The 18,229-nt window shown below is 33.1% G+C and overlaps 2 protein-coding genes across 6 annotated transcripts; both read right to left on the minus strand.

Moving 5' to 3' along the window:
• Positions 1-877: 877 nt before the first annotated feature.
• On the minus strand, positions 878-6,030 carry LOC110661053 (heterogeneous nuclear ribonucleoprotein Q). Of its 5 annotated transcripts, none has more exons than XM_021819569.2 (9): positions 5,641-6,030; positions 4,133-4,543; positions 3,926-4,042; positions 3,700-3,840; positions 3,439-3,618; positions 2,495-2,696; positions 1,558-1,736; positions 1,382-1,467; positions 878-1,297 (listed from the first exon to the last, which is right to left on the minus strand). In XM_021819569.2, exons 2-9 carry the CDS (start codon positions 4,532-4,534, stop codon positions 1,165-1,167), a joined length of 1,440 nt encoding a protein of 479 aa, XP_021675261.2. In that variant the 5' UTR covers positions 4,535-4,543; positions 5,641-6,030; the 3' UTR covers positions 878-1,164. The 5 variants fall into 5 exon arrangements, with proteins under 5 accessions (XP_021675261.2, XP_021675260.2, XP_021675258.2 ...); XM_021819568.2 differs by having other exon boundaries at positions 4,133-4,561; positions 5,641-6,029; XM_021819566.2 differs by having other exon boundaries at positions 4,133-4,577; positions 5,641-6,029.
• Positions 6,031-11,609: 5,579 nt separating this feature from the next.
• Positions 11,610-15,265, minus strand: LOC131176049 (probable L-gulonolactone oxidase 6). Its single transcript, XM_058141143.1, has 4 exons — positions 14,491-15,265; positions 12,866-13,121; positions 12,671-12,781; positions 11,610-12,606 (listed from the first exon to the last, which is right to left on the minus strand). The coding sequence occupies exons 1-4, from the start codon at positions 15,157-15,159 to the stop codon at positions 11,870-11,872; spliced, it is 1,773 nt and encodes a 590-aa protein (XP_057997126.1). The 5' UTR covers positions 15,160-15,265; the 3' UTR covers positions 11,610-11,869.
• Between the last annotated feature and the right edge of the window lie 2,964 nt (positions 15,266-18,229).

Genomic DNA, 18,229 nt, shown 5'->3' on the forward strand with positions numbered 1-18,229 from the left:
TTCTTGTTACTCATTAATGTTTTTCCTGTTGTTCATACTACTTGAATTCTATTAGTTTAGAGGGGTTAGTTTGCTTTGTTTTGTTGCATAAATTATATGTACGTTGACAATTTTGTCCTGTCCTGTTGTATAGACAGTTTGTGCGAGTTTCATCTAATCTTCCTACTAAAGGTTCTATTTCCAATACAATTATACTTGATCCTTTGATAATTCCTTAACAACGACGTGCTTATTCACTATTTCTGTTCTTACATGCTAGTTTAGTGTGATTTTGAGTTGATAATGAGTGATGTTTATCACAAATATTGGATGCTTAAACAACAGCTTTGTTCATTGATTATCACAAGTAATCAGTCGTCAAATTGGGCCCTTAAAACCAAGTTTGGGGCTATAGCTTATCAGTGGCATCAAAACTATTGCTGGTTGATAGTTGTTATAGAACTAAACCCTGAACAAGTCCATCTGCTAACTGGTTAGCCTTGAGAGCCGTAAGCCTTTAATTATTGCCTTGATAATTGGCATTCCCATTAGCTGGGTTGCAGTCAGCTAATTTCATCTTTTTTAAACAAAACAAAACAACACGACAATATCCTCATGCATCTCTGGCTGTTAAAGAAAAACTCTCTTTTATAGCCAATATGAAGGTCATCTTTTGCCATCCTTTTAAGATGCAAATAAGGATTGGCAGGTGCATTTTGCTGACAAACATGTTTCTGTAGCATATTCAATTGCCAAACACAAACACAAATGGAGTATATCTGCACTTGACCTAAAAGAAATGTAATAATGTAGGGAACAGATAATATATGAAATAACTAGCACTTTTGACACAGAACCATGGCCTGCACAACGACTCCTGCTGGGTGCAACATGACAATGCCAATAAATAAACCGTTAATATAAAGAGAATTGCTAAATGTCAATCGTCTCCCACCACAACAAAGTCACAGAATACTTCATCTTCCTAATTCTAAAATCTTTTTTCTTCTTCTTTCCATTCTTTTTTTTTTTATTTTTTTTATTTTTTTGGTTCTAAAGAGTTTTGGGATGGGGGAGAAGAAAGGGGTGATGGCTCTGTTATTTTGTTCACCGCAACAAGTCATCCAACTATAATGTCTCTTCATTCCCGGGAAAAAACTATGACACATTTCTGCACCTCTACCACTAATAAGGGCGATACCTTCTGCTACGATTGACATCATCCCCACTACTTCCAGCTCGCCCAGGCCCACCTGGACCATTGTTCCGATCAACTCTCCTCGGCCTAGGTTGTGGCATCTGTACACCCGGCTGCTGACTGCACAATTCCATAACAGCGAAGCAATGGTTGAAAATATGTCTCATTTAAAAGGTTACACAAGAGACTGAAATAGAAACTTACAGAACATAGCCAATTCGACCATCTGGTAGAACCATGGGCACCATATGCATCCCAGCTGGCATTGGACCCCTTCCATATATAACTGGCTGTTCATGCATGGAAGTTTAAAAGATGATGTTCGACCATAACAGAATTGTGTAGAAGGTCAGAAAAACTATTTTAAGTCTATAAAATACCTGCTGAAAACTGGCAGAAACACCAAATCCAGCACTTACAGAGCCATATGGACTTCCAGCAAACCCACCATAAGAAGGATGTGGCACATGGTTTGGATGAAGCCCTGCTGTGTAAGGATAAATCCCATCAGGTTTTTTATCAGCCTGAGGCTTGGCAAGGACAACCTCCAACATTTGACCTGTCATGAAGTTCACTGGTATCAAATTCTTACTTTTGATTTTCCTTTGTATTGAAAAAAAAAAAAAAAAAGGAGAACAATGATAAAACAAAACAAACTGCATTATCTCCAGCAGCAAGGCTTGAATTCCCAATGCAACCCACATGCCTGCCAATCACAGATCACTTCCCCCTATTTGTGGGTGGGGTTGGGTTATGCATTACAACTTCATTGAACTTAAAGGGAAGTAAAAATTTAAACTTAAAAACAGCACCATTTTTTGCATGATTTGACAACGGCAAGAACAACAAAGGCAGAAGTCAGCAAACAGTATTACCAAATTTATTAGATTTTACAATTTCTGATAGCATATTTCATATTTTCTCTGAAGATAATCCACTTGTACTCACAGAAAAAGGATATCTAAGGCTAGCCTCAGGAAAGTCGAATGTCAAAATGGGATAATTAAATAGGTCTAACCAAAGGAGGTAAGGTATAATTTCTCTTAGAAAGAATAAACAAGAACAACTAATACTGAAACTGTGGAAAATTTATCATAACCATTGACTCACACTCACTCTACAGAAAATATTTATCTAGCTTAATAACATATAACATATCCATATAATTTAATCCATAATGTTAAATTCTATAATTTCCTTATCCATGCACATTCTTGATATCTGAAAACAGGGTTATTTTCACAGTTATCAAAATCAATTAAAAAAAAAAAGGTTATATTTGGTCTACATGTTCACATTGATATTTCTGAAAATTACCGTCAATTTCGTATTTCTCGCTATCTTTGACAGCCTTCAATGCACTTGACCTTTCAGCGTAATGAATGAACCCAAAATCTCGTTTTCCTGCTTTGCCAGGTGGCATAACAACTTTTGTTACTTCCCCATGGCGCATGAATAGTTCCTTCAGTTGCTCAGTACTAGTGTTCTCAGGTATGTTCTTTACATACAAAGCCTTAACCTGTCATCCACAACAGATATGAGGAAAACTCAACATTTCGGTAAAATATGATAAGCACCCAAAAAGGAATTTGGCCCAAACATCTTTTCCACAAATAATGATATAGAATCATTTTTACTCTAGTTAAACAGAAAATACCAACTATAGATTTCTCCTTTGGTACTCTACAAATATAAGCAGTTTAGAGAATGTCTAGCGCAGTCTAATATATTGGGGCACTTCTGCAAGACATTGTATATTGAGATTCCTGCTAAATTTGTTATGCAGGGAATGTGACCAAATCAAAGTTTCTTAGAAGCGTCTTCAAATATTCAGTGGACATAACAGGGCACCAGAAGAAACCTAATTTGTGAAAGTAGCCAAGTGAACACTAACTTTTGGTCCAAGAACTTTTACAAGTGATCTCATCATTTGCATTCAAAATACTCCCTCTCTCTCTCTGTTCTGTAAGTACTAATTATTGAAACCACAAAGACTTTTTAAAGAGATCAAATAAGAGAAGAGTCAAGGCAAATGAACATCAACTGAATTGCAATGTACATTTTATGCAATGAACGTAGAAGAGAAAACTATAATTTACTGAAGGCAGAATTGTAGAAGGGACAACTCTATAATTTACTACATGATATGAGAAATCCCAAAATGCTTAGCCATTACTTACTAGACACAGGATCCATGTATAAATAATTTGACAATTTCAATTATGAAGAATCAACTTCTTCAAATTGCTTTAATAATTCACCTGGGCAGCAGCAGCAGAATGATCAGGTGTGCCCTTTGGATCAGCCCAGCTGACAGTTGGGGTATTTCCATCCAGCTTAAAATTTGCATTTAACATTTTCTGCCTTGAATAATCAGCACATGCATTATTGTAATACAATATAAAAGCAAAACCACGATTGCGGGCTGGATTTTGAGGATCCTGTAATTAACAGAATATAAAAGCATTAATGGTTACTACAATTCACTATTAATGAAATAATATTTCAATTCAAAACTCTACCTTTATCAGCTCAATGAGTTCCACCCCGGGACCAACCTCCTCAATGACTTTTCTAAACTCATCCTCTGTCCAGCTCTTTGGAACATTACCGATAAACAATCTGTTCTTGGTTTCAGAAAGAGAGCATCTTAAGGTTTTTCCCTGCAGCAGTGACGCAAAATTTTTTTTAAATAAAAACATATAAAATTATTAAAGTGATGGAATTGTTGCACCAAGTCATGATTACCTTGAGCTCCTTACTATGAAGCTCTTCAATGGCCTTTTGAGCAATCTCCTTTGATTTAAAGGCAACAAAAGCAAAGCCCTTGCTTTCACCAGAGTCCTTATCTTTCATTAACCTTATCTGAAAAATAATTTAAAATAAAATACAAATTAACAATGACATGAAGAAAAGTTATTAGACATCTTGAGTATAGATCTAAACTGTTATGACCTCAAAAATTTCGCCTATTGGGTCACATAGATCCCTCAAATCATCTTCTAATGCATCCTTTGGAAGCCCACCAATGAAAACTTCTGAACCATGGGGCGGAAGGGCAAGAAGTTGAGCATGCTTCTCTTTTTCCTCTTCTTGGACAGAAGCAGTAGGTTTTTCATCATCTTCTAGAGGCTCTGTATTGACACGGCTTCTATTCATTTCTGGTGATTGATCTTTCTGAATAACCCCAGTTTTTGAGTCCTCATAGTCCTCTTCAGCATTTTCTTCAACACGTGCATCTCCATTATCATCTTCTGCATCATCATCTAGTTGATCTTCAACATCATCATCCATTTCTTCCATGTAATTATCCTCGTCAAGATCCACCCGTTCCTCAATTTCTGTTCCCTCTGCCATACTGTGTCTCTGTTTCACGCCCCAAATCTTATCATGCAAATAACTACAGTTAAATGGGCCCCAAATTAACTGCAAGCTTGATTAACCATTATGGAAAATGCATTGAACCTGCAAGGATGTGTTTAAGGCACGAGAATCGATGTGGGTGGGTCGTATAGAAAAGAGGAACATAAGGCTGGGAGGACATGCAAAGTTTGAAAAACTACCCATGTGTCAGGTAGAAACTGGGAAGCTACAAAATTTAGCTGCTAAAAGGAGCAGCAGTTATGAGAACTTGCCAAATTACTTCTACGTCAAATATGACACATGCCTTGAGGACAGACCAACTAATTTTTGTTGCTCGAATTGTTGGATGAGGAATCAGAGTAGAAACAAGGAAAAATGAAACATAAAAACCTAAACTTTCCATTGCATTGAATCCTGGAAAAAAAAAAAGAATAAAAATGAAAAAAAATTATAAATCCACTGAGATTGCGTTGGAACCAGAGTATTAATTGGTTGAATTAAGATGAATTTTGCAATATTTCCTCATTATTCCACCTTTCTACAACATCTAGAAAAGTGGAAGATAGCTAGACAAGAGAAATTGCAGAGTAGAACCAATAGTAAAAATGTCCAGTAAAACAAATACAAATTTTAAACAATCGCGTTTCAAATCAAAGATAAAATTTTTATGGTCAATCCCGAATTGGGGAAAAAAAAAAAGAAAGAAAAAAAGATAGCATTCCGTCTCAAATTGGACAAAACATAATAATTTGTAAATTATCAAAGGAAACACAATAAACGATCCCATTAACATAAACCCATTTGAACCCCAATTAATGCTAAACAAAACGACAGCAGGAGTGAGGACGGACATGAATCAATACTAAATCCATAAACGAGAGATTGATAAATCTACATATAAAAGGATCAAGGCAGGGTGTGGAACCCTAAACCCTAAACCAAAAAACTAAAATTGAGCAGATTGAAATGCATTGAGCTCGAAATACGATCAAAAAAATATGAAACAAAAAACGCATCGAATAGGGAAAAGTGCAAAGACACAAACTTTTGGGGCACAGAAAGGCAACACATAAAGGAATTATAAGTGAAACTTGGCATACCAGTAAGTGTTTGTATATGTGGACTGAGATTTGCTTTCTGGGGTGACACTATTTATGTTTTCTTTGTTTCTGATTCCTCTGTTTCTGTATTTTCCTCTCTTGTGCAGCCCACTGCGTGTGTACCAGTTATCCGACGAACCCTTTCTCTCCAGAAGACTCCAATTAGGAAAGAGGCTTCAATCCAACGCGAATGAGCCTACTCGTATCTAAATTTTTACGAATCAGGGACAGCCGCATGGACCGCCTGACTTCCACGTTACACCAGTATGGCTTTGAAATGTCTTTAATGCCCTAGATCCCGTGGGTGCATAGGCTGCGGTTAATCACGGCCACTGAGCTTTCCGTTAGCCTCCCCCAAGAGAAATCCTTTCGCTCTGATCCTCCTCAAATTACACTCTCGATATAACATATTATTAATTTGGAGTGTTTCCTCTTAAGTATGCTAAATGAAATTTCATTCATTGAGATAAATCTCTATCTAGGTGCGCGTGCTTATTTCTATTTAATAATAAATAAATAAATAAATAAATCTCTTAATTAAATTTAGATTATATTTAATAGGGTATAATTAAAATTATAATATAATGATGATTATATTATATATTTAATTACGTCATTTAATAATATAAAAAAAATTGACTTCATGAAATGACAATTAAGTGATGTAAGCGTCATAAAATCATAACTACTTATTTTAATTTTTTATTTATTTTTAATAATGTTATTATCACAACTACTCAATTGCCATTACTACTACTATTATTATTCTTACTCTATGACCATTATCACCACCATCACTATAACACTCTAAATTTTTAAATAATTATTTTATATGTAAATATTAATATTTTATTATATTAAATATTATGAAAATTTATTTGAAATTTTCTGAATTTTAAAAATCGGATTTGATTTTCTTAAAATAATAAATTTCATTAATTTTTAGAAATTAATTTAAAAATTACGTGGTAAATTTAAAAATATATTTAAACTCCACGAATTTTTTTGAGTTTTCTATAATTTTTTCAGAATTTTTTGACCTCATTTTTTGTCTCAGGACAGAGTAAAAAATTCAATTTTAGATATCCTAAATCAAACTAGTCGAATCGAACAAGATTGGCTCAGACCGGTTCCTCTTCTTTTTCTTCCTCCTTCTCCCACACTCTCGACGTCCCTCCTTTGTCTCTCTTTTCTCTCTCCTCCTCCCTCCTCCTTGCAGGCCACCGCCTCCCCTCCCCAACCGCCGGCAACCTCCCAACCCCTTTCCCTGCCGTCGGCGCCCCTCTAGATCGCTAGAAAACTCGCCAAAATTCTCCCCTTTCACCGCGCAATGATTCAACTTCCAAGGCCAAATTCAGCAGATCTAGCTAACAATCGGACCTAGTTTTGTCTCAAACACCTTCTGCTCCTCTAGAGCTTTCCATAGACACCAAGATCACAAATTTTTATCAAGCGGACTATCCAATTTTAGCTTGGAAAGTTTTAGTCCATTTTAACTTTTGGCTAAATTTCTCCCAAACTAAGAACCCCACGAAAATTCTGAGAGTACCAACATGTTCCACTCGACGAGCACTTCGCGACAATATAAATTTAAACATTTTCTGACACCAAAAATTTGATGGTCCCATGGATTTCACAATATTTTTTCAGATTTTAAACGAGCTTATTTAATTTTGTAAAAATTATATTCTAACCTCTGGTAGTATGGACTTCGCGTAGGTACTTTCATTTCTCTTAAATTTGACCAGCACCCAGATTTACAATTTCAGGTCGGACAGACAGGCTGCTAGAGTTGTTTCAGAATCGGATTGGAATTACAGTCCTCCCCACCATTTGCAGAAGCCCCAAACGCGTTCCAAACATTAGAATTGGCGTAGGTAAACTCGAACCTTATATTGGGTTTAGAATAAAAATCCATAAAATATTCATAGGTAGCTAAAAAATTATAATTCCTTTTGCATTAGCTTTATAATATTGTTAAAGAATGCGAGGCAAAATTTTAGAAATTTTAGAGCTCGTTTGAATGATTTTTATAAAATGTTAGTTTTAGGGACTAAAACATAATTTTTTAATTTTGTGAGTATTATTTATTTTGGAGGGCCCAGGAGGGGTCATATGATGTTGATGAGATATGGATTGAGGTGTATAATTTAAAAGTGTTATTTGATCCATTTTGCAGGTTGAGTAGGTCCTAAGTACATGGGAAACTCTGCCAAATTTTCGGTAAAACCTAGGCTGTCTTTGACTCTTTTAAAGTTTTGTTTTAAGTAAGTATTAATCAATTTGTAATATAATTATTTAAGTGAGCCGGGCCAGCCTTCCTTCTCCTTCTAGCCGCCACAGTGACTTATGAAGTATTGTGAGTAGATATTGATTTTACTTATAATTTTAATATTATTATGTATTCAATGCATGTTCATACATCACTTATAAATATATGTATATAGTTATTGGCTAGGTATGCCTTGTATTGCATTAGTATTTGATGACATTGCTGTAGTTATTGCTTTATGGTGATCTGGAGTTGCATATGTGAGTTGGTGTGCATGTGGTGTGTATATGAATATGGGTAGGATAGGTAGACGCGGCTGGAGCTTGACTCGCTGGGACCCGATCCTTATTATGGATAAGTCGGGATAGCCACGGCTCGAGCTAATCTCGCTGGCTCCCGCATTTGAATATTAAGAAAAAGTCCGGCTTTGAGTTGATCTAGCTGGCAAAGGTTGAAACTAAGAGAGATGTATAAGGGATCAGCTTCCATATATATATGTGTGTGTGAGTATGGATTTGACACATGGGTGTGAGAGTTCTCCAAATTGCCTTTAGTGTCATTATGACTTGACTTGTTTGAATTGTGTGAAGTTGTTGCATTTCATTATTAGGAATGTACTAGACTTAGATAGTTATAGAAATTGTATGTAAAATCAATATCTTATTCTATAAGTCGAATGCTCACTCCTGTTCACCATTTTTTTCTAATTTAAAGGAGGGCTTTTCTTTATGACTTACCTGCTTTTTTTTTAGCAAGTCTACTAGTCGCTGTTTTTATATTTATGTAATGTTATTAATTTAAATTCTAAAACTTCACATGTGCTAAAAATATTTTATTGATTTGCAGCTATAAAAGATTATTAATTGAGGTTGTAAACTTAATATTATGCATTTATGGTTGAATGGGATGGACATAAATTTTGGATGATGGAGCTGAGCTCCCATTTGATTAAACTAATTGATTGTGGGTTGTGAGGGTGAGCTGAGCTCCCCATATATATATATATATATATATATATATATATATATATATATATATATATATATATATATATATATTATGATCATAGGTCCAGTGAGCTAAAAAAACTCCCCGTTGAATGATCCAGTTTATAGTCGCACTCTATCCGGTTGATTTCCTAAAAATGGGCTTGGATATGGGCTTTAAGGTTGGGCTAAAGAATAATTAGGCTTACTACGGGTTTTGAGGACCTTATACTGACCAAAATTTTAGTGCTAGTCCGGTCCAGAATTTGGATCGTGACAACCACAATCACCACCGTTACTATCATCGTCTTATTACCATCATTACTACACTATAATCAAGACAACTACCTCACATTGCTGCTGTCATCATCATTTAACTATCGCTGTCGCTGCCACCACCACAACCACTTAATTAGCCACTGTTATCACTCGATTACCAATCACTGCAACTATTACCACTTATTATTAATATTATAAATAAATTAAATATTAAATAAAAATTATGATTACATTCCACTACTTATATTTTTATTTTATAATCAAATAAAGGAATATAATTATAAATATATTATATTACAATTTTAATTACATTGCATAATTAATTATATTATATTATGTTACACTTTACCAAATGTAACATTAGAGTATGTTTATTTTTTAAAAATTAATATGATTTTTTTATAAAATTATTGTTTAATAAATAAATGAATAATTTTCTTACCATGTGACAGAGTTAATAATTCATACATGGCTTTAACAATAATCTTAGCTTGATTGCATTAGGAGTGCAGTAAGTAAAATGTCTTGTGCTCAAACATTTTATTTAGCAATATTATAAAAATGTATAGTATTATAATTGAAGTGAAGAAATTAATTAAATTTAATTTAATGATAGAAAAATCATTCATAAAATCAGGTGTTTTCATTAAAAGTTTGACATTTTTTTAATAATGAATTAATAATTATTAAATTAATTTTTTTTAAAAAGAAAAATATATTTCATTAATTCAAAATAGAATACAAAAAAGAATAAATCATATAAATTTAACAAAAATTATTTATATAAAAAATAATAATTATTATTTTGATTTGAAGAGTTTGTATTGATAGAGCATTTAATTTAGCTAATTGATATAAGCACACTCTATTTAATAACGATATGCGGTCACTATTTAACTTCATGGTCATTTTATGATTTTAAATTTTGACCTCCTATTAGAGAAAATATTTGTATATCATATTATATTCCTATTTAAATAATAAAACAGCACATCAAACACGTCATAAAAAGAAAATAAAACAAATATTTGATAAAAATAATAATTCTACAAAAATGAAAATAAAGCAAAATAAACTCTTACTAAGGAGGGGATAAATAACTCAAAATCTATTAATAATAATAAATGAATATAATATCGATTCAAGAATTATTAAAAAAAAAAAGGAAGAACACAAGAAAAAAAGGTTGAAGGAGGTGACAACTGGTGGCAACTTAAAAGAAATCAAAAGGAAAAATGATGAGAAAGATTAAGGGAAAAGATTCGGGAAAAGAAAAAAAAGAGGAGTGTTTTGTGGAGAGAAGGAGGAACATCTTTCTGTAGAGGCTTCATATTTAACTACTAAATTAAATATTTACACCATAATTTATATATTTGTTATTTTAATTAATAAATGTTATACAAATTTTAATATAAATATTTAATTTAAAAATTATTAAATTAATTATTATATAAAGTCAACTTATATTAAATTAAATGTACTTAAAATGATGTAGGAAAAATCACTCTTTACCATGTAATCCATAACTTATTTAGATTCTCAATAAAAAAAATAGAGATTAAGTTCCAATTTTAGATAAGTTTTTAATGGGTAGATTCCTATTTGATTATTTTTTTTGTAAAAAAAGAAATTCTCCACCCACTCATCTGCTTGTTTTTCATCACTTTTTCTTCTTCATTTATTTTTAATTCTAATATTTTAGTTTTTAGTCTGTTCAATTAATTTTAATATCGGTTAAATTACTAATTAATCATTTATTTTAGTGAAATTAATTAGTTAATTTTTATATTTAAAAAATACTATTAATTAATTTTTTATTTTAACAAAATTAATTAATTTATCATATATTTTGAAAGATATACTCATAGATGAAAATTGAAAATTTACTGTATGGAGATTAAATCTAAATTTACATTTTTTAAATTGCTCAAATATTTTTATTCGATCCCTTAGATATCATTTTTGTATTTCTTATTTTAAAAATTAATTTTTTTTAGAATTATCGCAAATGATTTGTATAAATTTTTATCAAAAATAAAAAATAAAGAAAAATTGAAAGGAAAAAAAAAGGTATAGATGCAAGGTAAAAAAAAAAGAAAGAAGAAAGAGTCAGGTTGTTAAATAGTTTAGCAAGTGCAAGTGCACCCTTCATCATTGTCTCCCCAGCCCTTTGATATGGTATTCCACTTTCTTTGTCTTTCACTAGAATTTTTTTAAGCAAACCAATGAGGCAATGACAAAATTATATCAAGAGATCATGGAAAATCATATTTCAAAAATTTCAATTTTACATTATTTTATTTAAATTAAGAATTTTGAAGATAAGAACAACATTAAATCAAACCTAGCTAGCATTTGATTGAATGAAATTGAAACAAATTCCATACTCTTATTGCGCAAATCCTAGAAAGAATAATCATTTCCCTTCTAAATTAACTCAATAAATAAAAGATTTTATTATTATCGTAACCTTTTAAACAATGGCAAGCTCAAATATTTTTCCTTTTCTTTTGTATGTGAACTACTATATGATGCCGCAGCAGCAGATGCTTGGATCCCTTAATTAGATTGCAGAGGGTTAAAAAACTCTAAAGAGCACAATAGCTAGTACTGGAAGTATAATATCCGTTTTTCCTTGTGATCCCACAAATGACAAGCTACAGCCTATCCATCGAACTAGTGCCCCAGATGATCACAATTGCTTCTTCTTGCGGATAAGGGTGCAAACCCTCGCCTTCTCATAAATTTTACCAGTTCTACAGAAATAGCCCTTATTTGGGGCACAATGAATGTCCTCCGAGCATATACACAATCCTTCCAATGCACACCCCTCCCTTACTATGGTCACACTGCCTTTAAGCCCAAGCACTTGATCTGTCCACTCATTGGAAAGGAGCCCAAATGGATCATACATCTGCTTAACCCTCAAAAATTCCCCAGCATTTTTGTATTTATTGATAGCTCCATCAAATGCTAGGTTCCGATTCTTTCCCCAATGTGGCAATGCTCCGTATTTAAACAGCGCCAGTTGCTCTATTTCCTCGAGTATACCTTCGTAGAGCCTAGGAGTCCCAGGGTCTTTGCTTCGAAAATATGTGATATCAAAGTCTATTGCATCTTCTTGCTTGCCCAAGTAGGCGCTTGACGCCTTAACATAGCGCATGAGGATGCCATTGTATTGTTCTAGGACACACAACCCTTTAGGCTCCAAATTAACTAGCTTTTGCACATCTTGGATGAAGTTCTTAACGACTGACAAGCTGATACTGAAAGTGGTTTGGAGAAAATACTCACCCTTGACTCTTGGGTCCCATGGACAAGCCGTCATTAATGCATCTTCAGGACTATCAAGGCAAGTCCCTGATGATTGAAGGCGATTGTGATATCCAATTACAGGATATCCTGTGAAAGCAATACCTGTAAATTTCCAAAATTTAGTGACATAACCCATCTTAATTAATGCCAATAATTACATGCATGGTTTGTTTAATTATTGATATACCATTGTTTTTTAATCCATAAGCTGAGGTCAGGAGCGTAGTTGTAGTTAGTCTAGCACTAATGCACTTGCCTTCTGCATCATGCAGAGATTCTTGATTTTCCTCTGATGGAAAAGAGAAATAATCCTATTATTCTTAGACAAGGAAATAGAGGATGAAAAAGTATATATATAGATAAGAAAATTAACCTGTGGTTCTAACCAAAGCCAATCCAACAGAAAGTGTAGATCGGAAAGGGATGAAGTCATATACACCATTTCCGGAAGTGTTAGAAGAAACGCGATCGTCGATTCGATAGGCTGCCTTACGTTGACTAGGGTACCATGTTACGTCTGCAAACTCGTGTTGACGACCAAAGCTTGCTGCTTCATCACCCAGGTCTGAGTCATTCTTAACCACGTAAGATATAGATCGCTTAAAAAGAGGCTGAAGTTGCAAAGTAACCTGTACACAAAATCAAATTTTAATTAATTATTTCGTTTATTTAAATTTTTTTTATTTAATTTAATGAAAACTTGAAGCACGCCTTTCAAATTGTACGTATTATGGTTGTATACTAATAAAATAAGTTAAACAATAAATAAAAATGGAATTGTCTTAGACCCTCCCTTTGTTTTTTATTTTTATTTTTATTTTTTTTATTTTTATCTTTGAATTTTCATAGGCTCTGTTGGTTTGATTAACTATCAATTTTGGAATTAATAATTAATATTTAAGATTAATTAAATACAATTTTTCAAATAATAGTTTTCAAAATATTTTAACTAAATACTATTAAATATTTAAGATAAATCAAATACTATATATTTTTTTTAAATAATAGTGAATATAGATGAATTATTGAATTAATTCAGGCATTTTTTAAGTATCAGAAAATGGAACTTGTAAATTTAATCCAAATTGATAGTTAAATACATATTCATAAACTATTTTTTTTTTTTTTTAAAAAAAAGCCTAGCTGATACAGACGTTTGACTTTGAGGTTAATTTTTGAAGATTTTCACGGTGCCTTAATGATGATAAGCGAGAAGTAAAGCAACGAGGTTAGGGATTCTACCTTTACAAGCTTCAAATTAAAACTACTTAGCGTAGAAATAAATAATCGTGCAAACAGAAACTCATTTCTACAGATCTCAGTACGACTTGAGTAATCTTTTTTTCAATCAAGCCTTCATTCTAACGATTTAAATCTAATTTCTGCAGCTTAATTATCACAAAAGGAATTAATGAAGTTGAAAACAAAACCTTTAGTGGCAGTTTAAACATAAAACGAAAGGCAGCAGAGCAGAACAAAACAAAACAAAACAACCCATTTAACGAAAAAGAGCCAGCCAAAAAGATTAGTTAGTAGAAAAGAAAACACATAACAAAATGCCACAGATAAACCTACAACGCACTGAATTGCTTTCTGTTTCTTCCACACAGTCATGAGATCACCCAAATGGGGCAGATGGCCTTTTACAACTTTCATATAATTAACAAATTAGTCCTCAATCTAATGCTTCCTTTCCCTTTGCTTACCCTTAAAAAAAAAAAAAATCAATGATGTGTCCCATATAGACCCCGCGCGCATTCTGGCGTCGTAATCGAAAATCTTGAGGAATAAAAATGTAAAGTTTATCGCATTTGGTCTAGGCATTACTTCATTTGTAAGTGTCTATTTCGTACTATAAAATTTTAATTATTAGTTATCAAATGGTTTCTCTATGCCGATTTCTTTGTTAACAACAAGAAATATAATTCCACCATGGAGAAGCCAAACTCCAAATCCAAAATAAAATTATGAGACAACATCATGACTAAGAAAACGTACCTTTGAAATAACTCCAAGAACTCCCAGAGAGACCTTGGCAGCATTAAGTTCACTGTTACTCTCGTCGAGCCTCCGGACTTTGGCGAAGCCATCTTCAGGCCCACTGGGGCTAACAATCGTGAGTGCCACCACATAGTCATGAACCGAACTCCCTTTACCCCACAACGTGCTTCCATGCGCACCCGTGCCTAATAGGCCGCCGATGGTCAAGCCCCACCAGTACGGAGCATAAGGCAAAGCGAGCCCTGCCTTGGCAGCTTCGTTAATAAGCTGCCTTTGTGTGACGCCGCTCTCTACACTCATTCTCATGGATTGAAGGTCAATCTCCAACACACGATTGAGGTATTTGGTGCTTATGAGCAGCCCATCTAAACCATCGGGACAAGCTAGCTTAGGAATGCTATGGGAGAAGCGAGTGGCCACTTTCATCTTCCTTTTTGCCTTGGTTGCATTGGCTACTAGTGAAATTAGCTCTTCTTCTGTGGTGGGATACGCCGCGTATGCTGCTTGGCATATGCTTCGATCAGGGAAAGTCCCATAGGAATTAGTAATAGTGCAGTTAGTGTTTTCTGAAACACATTTGATGTGATCCTCAGGAGGTGTACAACGGACTATAAAGAGTAATAGGAAGAGACAAGTTGACCGGAGAACTCGCCGGAATTTAACCATCTTGGAATCTGTGGATGGGTTGCGATGTGTTCAAATTGTAGTTTGTATTGGTGAGAGCGTGACTTGGTATTTATAGCATGTAGCTTGCGTGAAAGGGGGGTTAAGGGTTTGCACCAGGGAATTAAGAATTCCACTGGCGGATGCTTTGAAGTCAAGGACTTGCATTACTAGGGTTAATTTGTTTTTCCGTTTTCTTTCAAAGTTATCGTCAAGGAGCTACTGTAATATGTGGCAGGATGAAGGAAAACGGGATTAATTCTAGTTTTATTAAAGTAAAGTTAATTAAATTGAAAAAGAAAAGACTTAGTGTACGAGAAATGCATTAAAATAAGCCTTAATGGATGATTATATGTGTGCCCCAAAAATATTTATTGTATGAAAAAATTGATGAAAAAGTGGCTTAAATTTAATTAGTCAGTTGGGTTTGTCTTATTTTTAAAATAAAAAGAAATAAAACAAAAGCTGGTACTCCGGAGTAGAGGGCAATGTGGCATTCGAAGCACCTTCAATATTTTTCACGCGTCGCATCTTCAAAGAGAAGGTGGTGAGTGATTAGTTATGTATCCGTTCCACTGTTGCAGCCTTGGCAAGCGAAGCACTATGATAGGAGACAAAGAATGGAGAGAGATTTTAATTCATACGGCCACTACATTAATTTGCCACATACTTATGAGACAAATAATGGATAGAGATTTTAATTCATACGGCCACTACATTAATTTGACACATACTTATACAACATTATTAATTATAAATATTATGTGGAAGCCAGCGCATTTTCACAAGCATCATTTCAGAATTATAGTCAGTTATGAGGGTTTCTTTGTGTAGTGTCCATGTCTGTCCAATGGATTTTTCTTGGCATGCAAGTCTTTGCCATATCCATGTGGTTGGCCAAATGCACGTAAACTAATATGTTTAATTTAATCTATCTTGTCTCCAAATTTCTTAAAAAATTTATTACTCTTAAATTTATAAATTTTTATAATAGTTATAACACAATTTTACCCTCTTTTCGATGCAAGGAGTCACATTTCATATACATTTAATCAAAGTTGTTCAAACATTATCAATACTCTCTCTTTTTTAAGAAATAATAATTAATTCTTAATTTTAAAATAATTGAAGTTTATTATAATTTTTTAATCATTTAATTTTCTTTGAAATTAATTCCACATTAATATATATTATATACAATAAATAATAATTATATTAAACAAAAATATAATAATTTATTATAATAAACATAATTATTAATAACAAATCTACCAAAATTGTAATTTCAAATCTCCCATATCTATTAATTTATTAAACTTCTCTATAATTCTCCCAACACCCCCTCAACAAGAGATGGTATACAGGTGTACAACTGAAGCTGCTGCTGCTGAGCGATGATGTTTTTAGTTTATATATGAGATAGGAATCAAAGATATGGAGATAGGAACATATGGTTACGCCATGAAATGATATATAACAAAACAACAATTTCATGTGTTTATGAAATACATCATAATGAAATACATCATTATGACTTGATGAAATTCTATTTCTATTATATGTATTGTGTGGAGTATTGTGGCGAAGAATGAAAACCACCAAAAAATAACCAGTAATTCGTATGTAGGTCAAGAGGAGCATCTAGCATCGATATTCATTGCATAGAACGCAACAGCAACAAACATTTTTTTTTTTGGCCAAGAGATAAGAGAATTACCCAAGAAGAAACAATGATCCCAATTTTGTGTGTTCAATGCCATAACCAAAGAACAAAGAGTGACGAGCACGGGTTCTAATTTGGTATGTATGTGAGGTTGTAAAGAAAAAAAAAGAAACACATCCAAAAGAAAAAAGGATGGAAGTCGGGAGAGTTTGTCAAACAACAACTCAAAAAGCAAAATTATGAAGAACCAAAAGAGGAAGGAATTAGGATAATAATTAATAGCAAAAAAGCTCGCTTTCTCCCCCAAAAATTTTTCGGACATGAGCGAAAAGAAGAAGAAGTACGCATGTAAAGAAGAATATGGCGATTGCGTTCGGCATATTCCATTTTTATGTCACAAAGAGAATTCATTTTTTTTTTTTTTTTGATGTAAATGATGTGATGTAACTTTCGTGATTTCAAAAAAAAAAATATATCCAAAGAATAATATAATATAAAATATGCAAAATAACAAAATAAAAAAATTATTATTGAAGAAGAAGGAGAAGGACCCCAAAAAATGAAATGAATTAAACCAAAAAAGGAGTAAAAGTAGTATATTATTGGAAAAAAATAATGCGGGAGGTTGTTTTGCAAGTGACAATTTAAAACAATTAAATGACTCAACTTAGTAGATCCTAATAATCACGAGAAATTAAAGGTTGAATTTTTTTGAGGAAGGGGATTGTAGTCAGACACAAATCTCGAGGAAGATGTAAAGATGTAAAGCTCAAATAATATGAGATTGGAGTGGATGGTAGCGTACTCGAAGCGGCCTCATTATTACGTCGAAGAGCCCATTAGAACTGAAATGATGAAGAGATGATCTCGATTTTTTTTTGGAGATATTTGATTCCAAATAGGTTGACTCTGGCAAGAAAATCATTCATATAAAAAAATTATAAATATTTGATCAACCTCCTTTCGGCCTTGTATACCAAAATCTTATTTCCTTATTGCAAATGGCTTTGATTCCGAGTATCTTATTCTCCACCATGTGGCCTAATGCCCTAAATAGCCATTTTAATACCCTTAACTACCAATATACAAATATATTATATAATTATAACACCTTAACCTTGAAATCAAGGGCGTATGAGTGAGACTCTTAGCCCTCTCTCTCTCTCTTATTTATTTTTTTTTCCCGAAAGTAATCCTTCAATATTTCTGAAAAAGAACCGTGCAGGATGAATAAGAAACAAGTTTCTTTGGCTCTATGGGCAGCTTCATCCAAAAATTGTTATGTTCAATGCCTTTTCTAAACTTCATTCTCCGCCATGATAAAGGAGATAAATATTTCAGAAAATGTCATAACAAACACGGTTCATTTCTTCCATCACTAAAAAAAATCATATAAAGTAAAGTTGGGAT

This window comes from Hevea brasiliensis, chromosome 2, assembly GCF_030052815.1.
Source record: "Hevea brasiliensis isolate MT/VB/25A 57/8 chromosome 2, ASM3005281v1, whole genome shotgun sequence".
Classification (NCBI taxonomy): domain Eukaryota; kingdom Viridiplantae; phylum Streptophyta; class Magnoliopsida; order Malpighiales; family Euphorbiaceae; genus Hevea; species Hevea brasiliensis.